At 36.4% G+C, this 14,738-nt stretch overlaps 1 protein-coding gene across 19 annotated transcripts in view; it reads left to right on the top strand.

Annotated features, from left to right (window-relative positions):
- NBEA (neurobeachin) overlaps positions 1 to 14,738 on the top strand; it is a 460,255-nt gene that overhangs the window by 421,466 nt on the left and 24,051 nt on the right. For 13 of the 19 annotated variants that reach the window (XM_086881592.1, XM_086881589.1, XM_086881582.1 and 10 more), the window contains 2 exons: positions 12,146 to 12,235; positions 13,739 to 13,931. In XM_086881592.1, the coding sequence (XP_086737718.1) occupies positions 12,146 to 12,235; positions 13,739 to 13,931 (283 nt within the window). The remainder of the gene's footprint in view (positions 1 to 12,145; positions 12,236 to 13,738; positions 13,932 to 14,738) is intronic. The other 6 variants (XM_086881590.1, XM_086881585.1, XM_086881580.1 and 3 more) reach the window with 1 other exon arrangement.

Below are 14,738 nucleotides of genomic sequence, written 5' to 3'. Positions count from 1 at the left end.
AATTGCTGCAGGGTCTGAACAGTCTCTAATAGAGCCCCTTTCTTTCAAGTTTTGGTTAAACTTTCTCATGGTGTGTTATTTCCTATATGGGTTTACCAAAAAGATCTCAGAGAGGTCAGGGAAGAGCATCCCAGTGATGAGAATACAGGTAAGGCAGACTTAGGGACAGGATTTCAAGAGCTTGACAGAAAATAAGAGTCAAAGCAGATGTGTGGCAGAAAGGCAGGAATATGGAGGGATGCTTGTGCCAACGTGTACAGAGATATTGTTAGGTCTGGTGCCAGATTAACTGGCACTTACAGGGTCAAATTCAGATGTGAACGTTTACACATAGTGGCAGAAATTTCCAAAGGTCTGTAGGCTATAATTTGACTCTCATAAGTGGTATTGTAGAAGCCTCATTAAAAGGATCACCTCAAATTAGAGTGAGCAAACTCTGTGAATATGGATTTTTTGGAAGAATGTACAATGTGGGAAGATGGAAAAAGCATGACTATTTTCACCTGTATCTTTTATTCTGTTTTGTTGTGGTGATAGCTTCAAGAATAACATGAAAACAACTGCTTTGTAAGTAACTGCATTAAGCTGTGCCTCCCTTGATTACATTAACTTCCATTCTACGTTACTGTGATTTTTTTCTGTTTTAATTCAGTATATATTTATAAATTTTTAATTTCTGAAAAATTAATGTAGAATTTGGTAGAATTAATGTAGAATTTGCCGATGCTTAAAGTAAATTTCGAATTTGGCTTTTTTAATTGACACATTATGTATGAAATTTTTTCCAGACAGCCAGGTCTTTGGAGTTCTTCATTGTTTAAGACCATGCCTGAGTCATTCATCCTTTGGTGATTTAAGTAGACCAAAGTCAATGGCATTAAAATTTGTGGTCAGCAGGTGTCCTGACCATCTACCATGTATAGATTGCTATCCAGCAAGCATAGTTTACTACAGTTCCTACAACCAAATCCAGTTGCATGTAAATGACTCCAAGTCACAAAAATCAAAATATTGTTCTAAATACTCACAGTGCTTTTTTTATTCCCTATATTGCCAAATTTGTCAGGAGGTGACACAAAATGTGTAGTAGTTTTACAGAATAGAATGCAAAAATATGTGTATTTCCTAAGACAAAAGGAGAGTATAGAGGAGGGGAATGTAACTGAAGTGGAAGAGTAAGGAAAAAACTTTAGACTTTTTCTTATAAAAAGGATGAATTCAATTGATGGACAGAAAAATCATGAAAGAGGTGGAAGTATTGGTGTATTTCTGTTCTTTACAAAATCATTCTCTCTCGAACTAAGCTTGTCATTGCAGAAACTTTACATGCATTTATTTTTATTTTTCAAAGGTTCAATTTTTAATTTTTAGAGGCCCACGATTTAGCTGTTAAAATAAAAAGCATAGTTAAAATTATCTGTAGGTATGCACTGTAAACGCTCTTAGTTACAAACCAAAATTAATTAGATAAAAATAGATGAAGTTTCAAAGTTTCAGTAATAACTCCTACTGGTATTACTGTTGGCTTTTTATGAATAGGATGCCTATGCTTAAAGGACTCTGCCCTCCTAAAAATGACAATTAAAAACATACAGTGTTTTAAACAAAAAAGATGAGGAGAGTTAATAAATAGAATTAAACCTGATGAGGTCACAAAAAAAATTTCTATCTGCACAGAATAAATTTTTGCAGTGTGTAAGAAGCAGTACACTATTTGGATGACATAAGCATCTCTCAAAACCATGGGAAATAGGCCAGTACTACTTCCTTGGCTTCAATCCCAATTACTCCCCAAGGATTTAACAAGTCTAGGGTGCTTGTATTTTATTCTCATCCTGGTTAGTTTTTCCTTTTTCTTCTGGCAGCTGTGTGGGAAGCAGCAAGCCAGGCTCTTTCTGCTTCTGTGACCATTCGTGGCTCATGAAATAGTCATCCATCTTAAAAGTCAGGGATCCTTCAGAATTATTCAATCCCAGTGTTTCCTCAAAAATACCACAGTTTTTTTCTCTTGCTGCGTTGGCTTGTTGAGAGCTGTGAAGTTAGGCTGACTGCTTCTTCTTTCCAGAACAGGCTGTGGAATATGGACAATTATGCTCAGTTTTGCTGTTTTGTCCAGGCTGCACTTTGCTCCATGTATTTTTCCCTAGGAGACCTTCATGAAGAGTAGAAGTTTCTTGCTTCTGCCTCAATGGAAAGTAACAAGAAATTTTTCACAAGTGCCTTTTCTCTTCATCTTTACTCCTGTACAGGATCTGGAGCTTTATTATTGTAGGACTATTAATGTGTAATACCACTGTCTTCATTTCCACAGAATAACTAGTTTCTGTTTTCAGGTCAGAATTCTGGTCAGTGTAAATGATCACGGATCAGTGATGTGTGAGTTTAAGATCTTTTCCAAATTATTTTTAAATAATAGAACCAAAAACAGTATCAAGTTTTGTCCAGAATAAAGTCTTGCATGTGCTGTAGAGTTTAACTGGGCAGGTCAGGGTGAGCAGCCTCTCTGTCTGAAAAGAATTAATAAAGAGGGATGGAGAGGGAATGGAATTGCATGGGAAGGTTGGCATTTACACAACTCCTGTCTTCTAGAGGGAAGGAGCAGGATAAGACAAACAACAAAGAGATGAAAAGGACAGAATAGACGTTTGGAGCTTTTGTTGTGGAGGAGGAGGAAGAGAGGTTGGATAGGCAGTCACTGGGAACCCTATGGAAATGAATGAATTACCATAGGAACAGACAGCTCTTGGTATGGTTAATGGAGAGAAATTCTATTTGTGGCCTTCACAAAACTTTATGGGATGTTTTAGTCTTGACCTTTGGGACTTATCTTTTAACTAGTGAATTCATTGAGATATTGCATAGTATAATCTAGTCAGGCATTTCTAAAGAAAAGCTGAGACCATTTTACATACTTTTGACTTGTAAAATTTAGCAGACTTCTAAATGCAGTTGATGGTGTATTGAAAAGTACTACTGGCGATTTTTAGCCTGGCACAGCTGGAACTTCAGTCCTTCTTGCTGTCACACGCTGCCTTTCACATGCAGAAACAATTGTATCATCCCAGACAGAAGCAGCAGTTTTCTATTTCTTTAAAATGCCTGTAAATTTTAGTGACTGCCAACTAAAGGATGATAATGACAGTTTTATTTATTTATTTATTTAATTCTTTTACTTTATCTTTTGTAGACTTTGAAAATCTGTAGTGGCTCCAGTGAGAACCTGTATTTAAAAATTCAGAAGACTTTAATTTCTTAATCAAGAAAATGTAACAAATTTATCTGTGCTTTAGAAAAGCCTTGAAATAACTATTCATTATTGGATGCAGTGCACTTAGAATCTTTTTAAAAAGCAGTGCATTTTTCATAAGTTTCCTCTGTTTAAAAAAAAACAACAGACAACCATTCCTAAGATCTAAAAATATGAATTAAGATTTCATCATCCTGGCTTGTATTTCATATGCAAAAGTGAAAAATAAATTAGTTAAAGGATGACATAATGGAAACACTTGACTTAAAAGCAAAGACTCCTGAGTAAGAATGACAAGAAATATGTAAAAGCTAAGACTGTAATGGTAGGTTTTTTTTAAAAAAAGAAGACAGAAAGATGCAGGCAAGAATAGCTTCTAAAGGACTATAAGTAACAAGAGGAGCTTGAATTTCATAAAACTTTAAACTGGCACTATAAACTCAAGAAGAAGGCAAGAGTTTGGGCAGACTAGAACATGATGTTCAGAGTCAGATCTTGCTAAGGCCTAAAAGTGAGGACTTAGTAACAGGAGTTATCCCATGGGAGTCACATTGAGGAAATTCATCTGGTTTGGTTTGGTTTGGAAATACAAACTAGAACACATCTGCAGTTTTGTATGTTGTAATGCTTTGATTACCATCCTATAAATGAGTAACACAAAGGAGTAGTATCAAAAGGGAAATTCCGTGTTGCAGGTGTACATTTTAGTAATTTGCATTCCAGAATAAAGACGTCAAACAGAAGTTTGTTCCATAGACTCAAACACCAGATGGGGAAGATCATCTAGACTGGCCTCTCAGCCAACAATTCACGTGGAGCTTTTTCCCATTTAGCCGTTTGAATCTTTTGACCATTAGGGTTGGTGTCTGAATGATGAAGAGGATATGGAAGTGTTTCCTTATATAGGTAGAGTTTAGGTGATAAGAAATTCTTTCAGACAGTCACCTTAAATATTTATAATCCAAAAAAAGCAACAATGTGGGGTTTTTTTGTTTGTTTTAAAAGAAATTAATGAATGTCTTTGGAAAAGATGAAATTGTTTTGTCAAATTGAGAGGAATCCTTGTTTCTGAGGTTGCTCATTAGGTGCTCATTGGAAAATGATTTATGGGAAATTTTCAGTATCTAAAAATAAAAATTCCTGGTTGCCTAGGTTTCAAAACCTTAACTATTTATGTCATTAAGTTACATATTTGATGAATTATTGAATCATGCTAATATATCTCTTACAAATTAATTTAACAGTAAAATACTTTTTAATCTTTGTACTGAGTAATTAAAGATCAAAGGAAGCAACATTTTGTTTTACAAACTTAATACAGATTTGGAAGAGTAATGATTTCATTTGGCATGACATCAATGAACACAAGAGTTTCAGTAAACATTACCGATCTATATGGGACAGAAACAACTACAACATGAACATAAGAAGTACTGTAGTTCAACTGAAGACAATAATGGCATGAAATGAGAATAATACAATGGTTTTTATGTGGTGGATGACCTCATTACTCTCTAAAGCTACCTGAGGAGGGGGAGAGGAGAGGGAGAAGCTGAACTCATCCCTCTGATTTTCAGGGACACGTGAAAATGGTTCAAAGCTGTGCTAAGGGAAGGCTATACATAACATTAGGAAACTCTTCTCTGCTGAGTGTGTGTGTGTTTGGGACAGACTTCCTAGAAAGGGAGCCAATGCCTGAAGTCTCTCAGTGTTTAAGAGGCATTTGCACAATGCCCTTAACAATGTTCTTTGTCTTTTGGTCAGCCCTGAAGTGGTCAGGCAGTTGGACTAGACGATTGTTGTAGGTACAGTCCAACTGAAATACTCCAAGTCTAGGCTAGACTATAAAAAAGAGGAAAAACAAAATTATCCTGAATGAGTTTGTAAACAAAATTATGAATAAATATATTACTTTCGTCAGTTCTGGGATATGTTTTGGGGTTTGCAGAGCATGAACTCTACAAGCAAAGGGATGCTCCCTATTTGCCTTTTTATACAGGCAAACATAATGGAAGAAAAGGCTGATTGTTTGTCATGGACTGGGAGCAAGACCCACATTTTAAAAGAAATATCAGAGCTGTAAAAAGAATGTGATGAAATAAACAGTGTGGCCTGAGAAGCCCAAACAACAACACAGACCTTGTCAGAAGAATTTTGAGTCAAATCTTTTTACTTAAGAATAGAATAGATTTTTTTTAAGGTTTTAGTGTAATTTTGTTATATATATATTTGATATAACTTTGCTATATTAGTGCTAAATTCCTTTGTCCCAGGCAGCGTTGGAAGAGACAAGAATGAGAAAAATTATTGTATTTTTCTTTTCCTTCTGGTATACTTAGGAAGGGAGGGGAGTACTTAATTCCTTGATATCAGCCCTTTTCAGCCTAAGGAAGTTCTCCATGATTTTCAGGGGAATAAAAGCATTTCTGCTCAGGCATGTGGGAGCTTTACTAGTGAGAGAATGCATGAAAGAGTAAGGAACAGTTGTAGCTAAACCTGTCCTGCCTGCAGGATATTCGTCTTTATGATATTTTTGCTTCATCTGCTCTGTTTTTGTTTGTGAGATGTATTGAATTTATTTCCCACTTGCAGTCCATTAACCAAATGCTTGCTTAAGCTGGCAGAGTGTTTAAAATGTGTTTTTTGGTTTTTTTTTGAGAGTCATATTGCAGTAGCAGGGGCAAGGATGAGGGAGATATAAAGGTGAGTGAGAGGAAACTAGGTATTGCAATTAGTACCCTCATGAGGTAAATGTGAGAGGTAATAGGCAGCACCCCCTGAGACAAACCAGATCACCGATGTGATTCGTGCCTGTAAAGAGAAAGGGGGATCTTACCTTTCTCATTCTCATTCCTTACATAGCACTGTCTCTTTTCACAGGGGAATGAGGAAGAAGTTCAGGGATGGACAGCTCTGGGGGGAAGCTGAAGGTCAGCTTTGAGCTGTTGGTGTTCTGCTAGGGAGCCATTTAATTGCACACAAGATCCAGTGAGATACCTCCTGTGAGGGGAACGAGCTTAAGGATGCCCCTTCTCCATCGTTAAATTAATAAAGTAGTGACCTGTGGAGAAAATCCATTTCAGTGCCCATCTTTCAGTCCCTTGAGTATCCTGATTAAATAACTGACTGTATTGAAGCCTCCAGAGCAGTTGAGTCATTGTTTGTGTTTAAACTACAGCACTTCTTTCTTGCAAGCATACAGTAATAAAATGGAATTCAATAGTCTTAATCAACTTACCAAAAATCCTGAAGATATTGGTGCTGCTTAACATCTGTAGATGCAAAGAAAAAAGCAATATCTCTCACCACTCGTACAAAACAAAAACACTTCAAGCTGTTTATGCTACCCACCAAAGGGCTGTCAATCTTACTTGCTGTGAAGAGGACAGTGCTTGGGGGCTGTTGAGTGTGCTGGCTGCGCAGGAGGGAGAGTACATAAAGAATTCCTGTGTTTACTTGGATGCAAAAATGAGTTAAACTTTCAGGAACGGCAGTGTTGTATGACTATTGTTGTGGTGCATATTTCTCAAATGCCTACAGATTTTCACTCTTCATTGGACTCAGTCCCCATGCACAGGGGAAAATGGATTAGAGAAGAATTTCAATATGGTAATGAAGGATAAAACACACTAGGATTGTGGGAATGAGTAGTAAGAAGCCTGAACATGTTAAAAAAAAAAGTAATAAAAAACATAGAGAAAAATAAAAAATTTAGAAAGTTTACTGATCATTGTGGTAATCAGTGACAATTAATAAAACAAGAGTACTTCACACAAGAATAAAATATTTTCTATCTGCAGCATGGTTTGATTTTTTTGGAATTTCTTTCCTTCATGATTTATAGTAAAAGTGCTCATGTTTTTATGTTTCTTGTGTTAAATAAATCACCAGGCATCTCAACAAAGGGATTTAAAAAATGAAATGGACTGTTATTATCTGCATTTCTAAAGAACCTTTTTAGAGAAAAAGCATGTTACAAATAAACTGTTTCATGGCTTACCCTTTTTGCAGATGTGTGTCAGCAAGCAAACAGCGCTTTGATTTCTGTGATGTTTCAGACGAGTCACTTCTAGCATTTGCATTTAGATTAGGACTGTGCTTCTGAAATGAATATGCCAACCATCCCTATTTGCCATGCTTTCATTCAAGCTGCAGAGCAGCTTTGGAGTGTGTGAATTGGCTCCCAAGCCACAGAAGCTGAATGTTCCAGGGGTGCAGCTGGCAGAGCTCAGTCACTTTTGGGGTCTGCAGCCCCCGGTGGAACCAGCCTGGTGGGAAAACCCTGCTGTGACTTGTGCAGGGCTTTCTCAAGAGGAACATCTTCTCCTTGGTATACAGTGATAGAACATGTGAATAGTTCAAAGCTGCATGTGGGAAGGTATGGATTGGACAGTAGGAAGTATTTCTTTACTGAGAGATTGGTCAGCCACTGGAAGAGGTTTCCTCAAGACACAGTTAGTGCCTTGAGCCTGTGAGTGCTGAAGAGGCTTTTGGACAGTGCCCTTAACAACATGCTTTAGCTTTTGGGGAGCAGTCAGCCATTGATCAGGGTGATCATTGTAGGTCCCTTTTAACTGAAAATAATCTTGTCCCTTCTGTCTTCCTCTTCTCCTTCTCTTCTCTTCTCTTCTCTTCTCTTCTCTTCTCTTCTCTTCTCTTCTCTTCTCTTCTCTTCTCTTCTCTTCTCTTCTCTTCTCTTCTCTTCTCTTCTCTTCTCTTCTCTTCTCTTCTCTTCTCTTCTCTTCTCTTCTCTTCTCTTCTCTTCTCTTCTCTTCTCTTCTCTTCTTCTCTTCTCTTCTTTTTGCTATGCATCTCTGTTTCTGTTGTTTCACTTCTTCCTGGTGGAGACATTGCCTTTGACCACTAAAAGTAATTTTTACACCTAAAGAAACAGAGTGCATTATTTAGAATGGACATAAATAATAAGATATATATATATAAATAATAGGATTATTTACATATATATTTACATTAAAACATACTTGTATTTATTTAAATTACAATTAAGAAATAAACCCAGATACTTCAGTAGACTGAATAGTGAGCAAAGCAGATGTATTGAACTCTTAATTCCATGGGAAACTGACACTAAGACCTCATCCTCCAGGGTGCATCCCAATGTCCTTGTGAATGTGTCTAGCTTTATGCTTAAGTCTACCCTTAAGCATAAAAATTGAAACCAATAAATTATTGTCTTTTAGCAAAATACATTGAGGATATTGATCACTGTATTATTCATAAGATTTGATTATCTGATATATTTTTTCTTGACCAAAATGTATGCAAATATATAATAGATATTTTTATATTAGTTTTAAATGACCATTATTAAGTTCTATGAAGCTGTGTTTTGTTTGAGTGTATAAATTAGCTTGCAGTGTGAAATTCGACTAATTTTAGACTTGGAATTACCAGCAAGTTTGCAGATTTTTTTTTTCCTCATTCTGGCCAATTATTATCAAATAATATGCTAAGGGCCATTTTATTTTTCTGAATATGTGATCATATCCTAACAACTACTCCCTGAAGTGTCTGGAGTACAAATCTCATTTTATGTGTATTAAAAACAGTAGGGAATCTCAAATCAGCTCACTAAATAGCTTTTCTGCAACACCTTATTGAGGAAGAGAAAACTAATATAATTGCTATTTTGCTGTTCTGAAAGCTTTAAATCTGGCAGCCACTGAATTCCAAGCTTTTATTGTTTCTGCATGAAGGCCGTTTGAAGGTGAAATGAGAATAAACTTGATTTTATTAAAATTTGTATTAAATTGACTAGAATGTTTGTCTCAGGGAGTGGTGTTGCACTTTGCAAGCAATACTCAAGATCTGATGGGAGAAAATAAATTGATTAATTAGAATGAAATGTTTAATACCATTAAATAAATCTAAAGTTTGATGATTTACAGCTCAAGAAAAACAGTGGTGTACACTTACCAGTTTTCAGATTAGATTTAGATACAGCCAGACTTCTCTTGTAAACAAATCAATGTATTACATTATTATTCACAGATCTGCTTTGTACCTGCTTTTCATTTTGTGTCAAGTTATCTGATAGGAGGCAGCATTAGGAATACCCTTGGGCCAGTCACTTTATCTCTTTGTGCTTACGTTTCTCTTCTGTGTTAAGTTTTGACGAGGTTTTTCTGTCCTTTGTGAGCATCGTGAGCTCCAGAGAGCAATGCCAGTGGTAGCTGTGCAGACTATAGTCTCAATGCAGTAGCTGAAAGTTATGGGTATTTTTTAATAAACATTGTTCAGTTTCTTTAATGCCTCTAAGAGGTGTCAGTTTTACAAATGGAATTTTGACTGAAAAGGATAATATTACTGTCCATGGGGTGAGGGACAGGTGGTTGTCCTGTAAATGGAATCCAGAAAAAATATTCAATATTCCCTGAATATCAAGGTCTTGTTTCTGCATTGGTTCTGGTTAAAAAAGGACTTGACATTAACTTCATTTTTTTTTAAATTATGGGAGTGTAGAGTATGTGAATGTTTACTGGCACATCTTCAGCTGTAAAATAACAGCTGCTTTTGATCGTTACATTTTGAGTGTCCATTCCTCATAATCTGAAAAATTCATGTGAGTTTGTTATTGTATTCTGTTTCCCTTTCTGCTCCTCTATTGCCTCCATTAATCCACTTGAACTGAGAGGGAAAGCCAGCAAAATTTATTTGTGCAGAATTTACAGATAAACAATCAGAATTTGCCAAGATGGGACAACATGAAAGGAAATGTGTAAATTACAACTGGATTGCATTGAAAAAAAAATTAATAATTCATTTCAGTGCTCCTGTGAGAGAACATAAGTATCATTTAAGGGATCACTATATGGGGTAGGAGAGGAAGATCAGGGTTTTTTTCATTATTGCTGCCAAATACAATTCACACTCTTATTTCAACACAGAATTCTTTCAGAAATTAGAATTAAATTAACCTTGATAATTATTTGAAAAAAAACCAAAAAATGGAAATTACTTTTCTGAAAATACCAACAGAAATGTGTGGGAATAGATATTACACTGATATATACTGATATTGTTAGTATTTGTAATTTTGAAAATGAAATTCACAAACAGGTATAATTCCTTTCCCTTCTTCTCACCTGGCAAATCAGTTCTGAAGTACTGAATGCAATAGAAAATACCATCTTCATGTGACTTGAAGTGAATTTTGTATTCCTGTACAAAAAAATGTTTGCACGGGTAAAGGTATTTACACATTGTGTAGATATACTGCTCATATGGTACATAGAGATAGCTGCTGTATGGACATATACACATATATACACATATGTCCACGCAGATGTGTTGGTTTCCTATAAAAGTCATCTGTGATTTTAAATTAATCCATCATTAAATGATGTTAATAAAACCTGAGATGCTCACAAGTTCCCAAGAAACAGTCTGTGCCTTGGAGGCTGAAGTTCACTCTGAATTAGTCAACAAACAAGAAATCACCTGTACCAGTATAATTACAGCATCAGATGTGCTGGGGCTACAATCCACTGAATGTCCTTCAGCTGCTTGACTGGACTTTGCATTAAGTTTCTTTTTCAGCAAGTGCTTGTTTGTGGTATTCCATTATATACCTGTCAGTCTAGGGCATTAAGAGTGGTGGACATCAGTGACCTGTTAGGAAATCTCTCTCTGACATCTGTTCTTACATCTATACTGTGAAGTGGAGGAAAGCACAGTTTGGCTTGTAGGAATGACAAAACATGTACATTAAAAGGATTCTTCTGTATCCTGAAGTATTTATGGTGCTTCTTACTGTTCTATGTCTGAAAGAAATAACAAAATTTACCAAGATAGTAATGTTTCTGGTGAGTTTTCATGTTAATTCTGTGTAGCCAATGAAAAATTCATAAAGCTCACAAGAAAAATATTAAGGGTCAGTAGTTCAGGCTATAGTATATATATGGGTACATAATGCACTGTGCATTTCAAAATCTGACAGTTTGGTTTTCTATGAACGCTTTATTCTCAATTTTACAAGGTCAAATAAAATAATACCTGTCTGAAAAATAAGGAGTATTCTCTAACAGTATTGTTTCTACAAGCAGCAATGTTCTCCCAAAGTTTTTAAGAATATATTTTAGATATATTTTTGTTTGAATTAACTGCTTGAGTAGCAGAAGCATTTCAGTATATGTGTTGTATTCTATTACCTAGAGAATTAGTCAAGATTTATTCTGAAATTAGACTTGTCTGAAAGAATGTATTTAAATTGCAAAGTTTTCACTTCTAACTCATGAAGCCTGAAAGCCCATGAAAAAAAGCAATAAAATTAAGGATGAAATAAATATTCAGTGAATGTATGCAAATTGGGAAGATTTCTACATTAGTCTTAATGTGCCTGACAAGATTTGTTTCTGGCATTTTTTTTGTTTTCACCTACTAATGTTGTTGAAATAGTACTTATTTATTTTTTATTATATTCCACATGTAAATTTTATTTCTCAGTTTTCTTTCCTTTCCCCCCATTTAAGATTCCAGAGGCTTATTTTATTAGAGATCCTCATACTTTCCTCCTTACAAAGGACTTTATTAAGGTATATATGTTCTTTTCTGTGCAAAAAAAAAAAAAAACCACCCCAAAAGCTCTCTCAAGACCTGAACTGCATGTCCTCACAGGTTAACATTTTCACATATAACGCCGGTTACTGGAGATGAGAATGGTTAGTTGGTTAACTGAAGCATGCTTGAAAGGAGAAGCAAAGCTTGTCTACAAAATACTAACACTTGGATGAGTCTGCAGCCTGGGAGGAGAGCACCGGGTGAATTTTCTGGACTTTTTTCATGGCTGACTTGGGATATGCCTGCATTGTCACACAGTGTGTTGACCTCTCTCCTTGATGCATATTGCTCCTGACAGTCCCTCTCCTTTGCCCGCAGGCCATGGAGGCGCAGATACAGAACTTTGGACAGACGCCATCGCAGTTGCTCATTGAGCCCCATCCACCTCGGAGCTCTGCCATGCACCTGGTGAGACATGACTGCTGGCTGGGAATGCATTCCCTTTGAACCTTAGGATCCCTTGTAGGTCATAAAGTACTCATTAAAGCAACACTTTTAATGGCCCCCATTGCCCATGCAGCCATACTTGCTTCGTGTAGCAACAAATCATAGGGCTCTAGCAGAGCAGGGTGGAGGTGTGACTAGCTTTATCTTCACATAGTCCTGGGTTTTCCTTACCAATGTGGATAAAGGAAGCCTCATCTTAAAACATCTAAACTTGAGAAATACACATTTGCATTCTTGTTTCTGCAAGTGGAGGAGACTGAAAGACTGCAGTCTTTCCTTAGAGTGAGAATGTTTTGTTTTAAACGATGCATTGTTAGGGGCTGATTTATGAACAATGTCTGCTTGACAAAAATGAAGTATTGGAGTTCAAATCGTGCTGGAATCCTCCTGTCTATTCCCCCAGGAGAATGAAATGTATAGTTTGAGTTTCAATTCAAACTCCAAAATTCATTTCCATCACATTCTTCTCTATGCTGCTTGCAAAGAATTGTATGAAATAGCCAAACTGAACAAGACAGATTTCCGTGCCCCTGAATGCCTTTGATAAAATGCTTAGAGCTAGATTTTTTTTAAGCTTTGTAAATCAACAGTAATGCATGGAGTAGTTTCAATCATTTTATCTATATATAAGGAAATCTCTCTGTCCAGCTGTACATTGTGAAAGTGGAAATTGATTGGAAGTGGTTGTTGTATTATTTTAAGTGTGTACAAGTCAAATTTAGGTAATATTTTTTTTGCATTCTTAAGATATGGATAATATATTTTTAATAATTCAAGATGATAAGCAGAAAGGAATATTTGACCTTTTAGAAATAGTTCACTTTGTTCTAATAGTGGCTGAAAAAAAACCAAACCTTAAAACCAGTACTCAATAATAATTCTTGTCCATGTACAAACAATTGTGTCATTTGTAGAATCATGAAACAGGTTTGGGTTATTATAAACTTATTAGGTTATAGACTCCCTAATAAGAATACACTTTACATAGAATTAAATTGTCTATGTTTGGAAGTGCTGTATTTCATATAAGGAACTCATTAAGAAAAATGTCTGTGTTTTTGAGTCACTCTTAAAATTTCTTCTTTCAACTGTTGTAGTTTAGAAAATTAATATTTACTATGTATTAATTGATTAACTCATTAGGACATATCTCTATTTTATGAATATTAACTACTGAATAATTTTACATTTTACTGTATGCTAATTAATGCTAATGGTCATTTTGTACCCTATAATGATAACCCTTACCATACCTATTCTCTGTTTATCCTCGTGTAATGTTCCAATAATAGCTTGTGATCTTGCTCTCCTCCATCACTAGAGTAGATGCACAGGTAGTGTTGTTTTCCCTGTATGTGCACATGCTTGCCTGCTATTTTTTAACCTTGCTTTCCCTCAGACCTCCTCACTAATTGTGTTATCCCTTCTGTTTTCTTCTGCTCTCTTCTCCTTTCTACTCAACAGTGTTTCCTTCCACAGAGCCCCCTCATGTTTAAAGATCAGATGCAGCAGGATGTCATCATGGTGCTGAAGTTCCCATCAAATTCCCCTGTCACACACGTGGCAGCCAACACGCTGCCCCACCTGACCATCCCTGCCGTGGTGACCGTCACTTGCAGCAGGCTGTTTGCTGTCAATCGGTGGCACAACACAGTAGGTAGGTCCTCGCAGGCACATTTCATTCAGATTTGAAGACCTTAACAATGCAGCTTTAATTCTGAGTGCAATTTAGCTCACTCGCCTGCCTGCACACCAAAATTTACTGTTTTGTCTGGTTTTTGTGAAATAATCACAGCTTCTGTTTTCTCTGGTGTCATTCCTAGAAACACTCTCCTTAACAGCAGCACATCACCATGGCAGCCAATCGATTTGTGGTTCCTTCAGGATCAGTCTTTGACATAATGCTTTTCAGGAGACTGCTGTTGCTCTCTACACAGCAAATATTAGTATGTCCCAGGTTTCAGGAATACATACTGGCATGCTAGAGAGGATACATCCCTATCTGCTGCTTGAGAGAGATTTCAGCATCTTGTCATAAACCTTCCCCTGGGTCTCTGTTGGATTATCCAGTTTAGCAAGCCTAAACAGCTGGACATTTTCTCACAAAAGTCCATCCAACAGGGCCATCCCAAAATGCCCTTCCAGCCCCTTGGCTGACCTCTCCATATTGCCATTAAGACTGACACGTCCATATCATCTGGGCATGAAGGTGCTAAGGCTGTTCCAGGGATCACTAAATAGGTGGTGGGGCCATGAGGTACATCAGGGAAAAAACAGGCTTAATTTTTTCAGGTAGTTTCCTGCAGTGATAGCCCTTATGCTGCAATACCTGGAAACATTTCTAATACTCCATCAGGTGCAACTTCATTACATGTAAAAAAACATTTTTTCCTATTTTTTTTAAAAAAGGTTAAAATCTAGAGGGGAAAAAACCTACAACATTTTTAAAGTTTTTTGTGACAAT

This window comes from Cyanistes caeruleus, chromosome 3 (assembly GCF_971803275.1).
Source record: "Cyanistes caeruleus chromosome 3, bCyaCae1.hap1.1, whole genome shotgun sequence".
NCBI lineage: Eukaryota > Metazoa > Chordata > Aves > Passeriformes > Paridae > Cyanistes > Cyanistes caeruleus.
The sequence above is the reverse complement of the archived record's forward strand: the minus strand, read 5'-3'. Positions and strand labels throughout refer to the sequence as shown.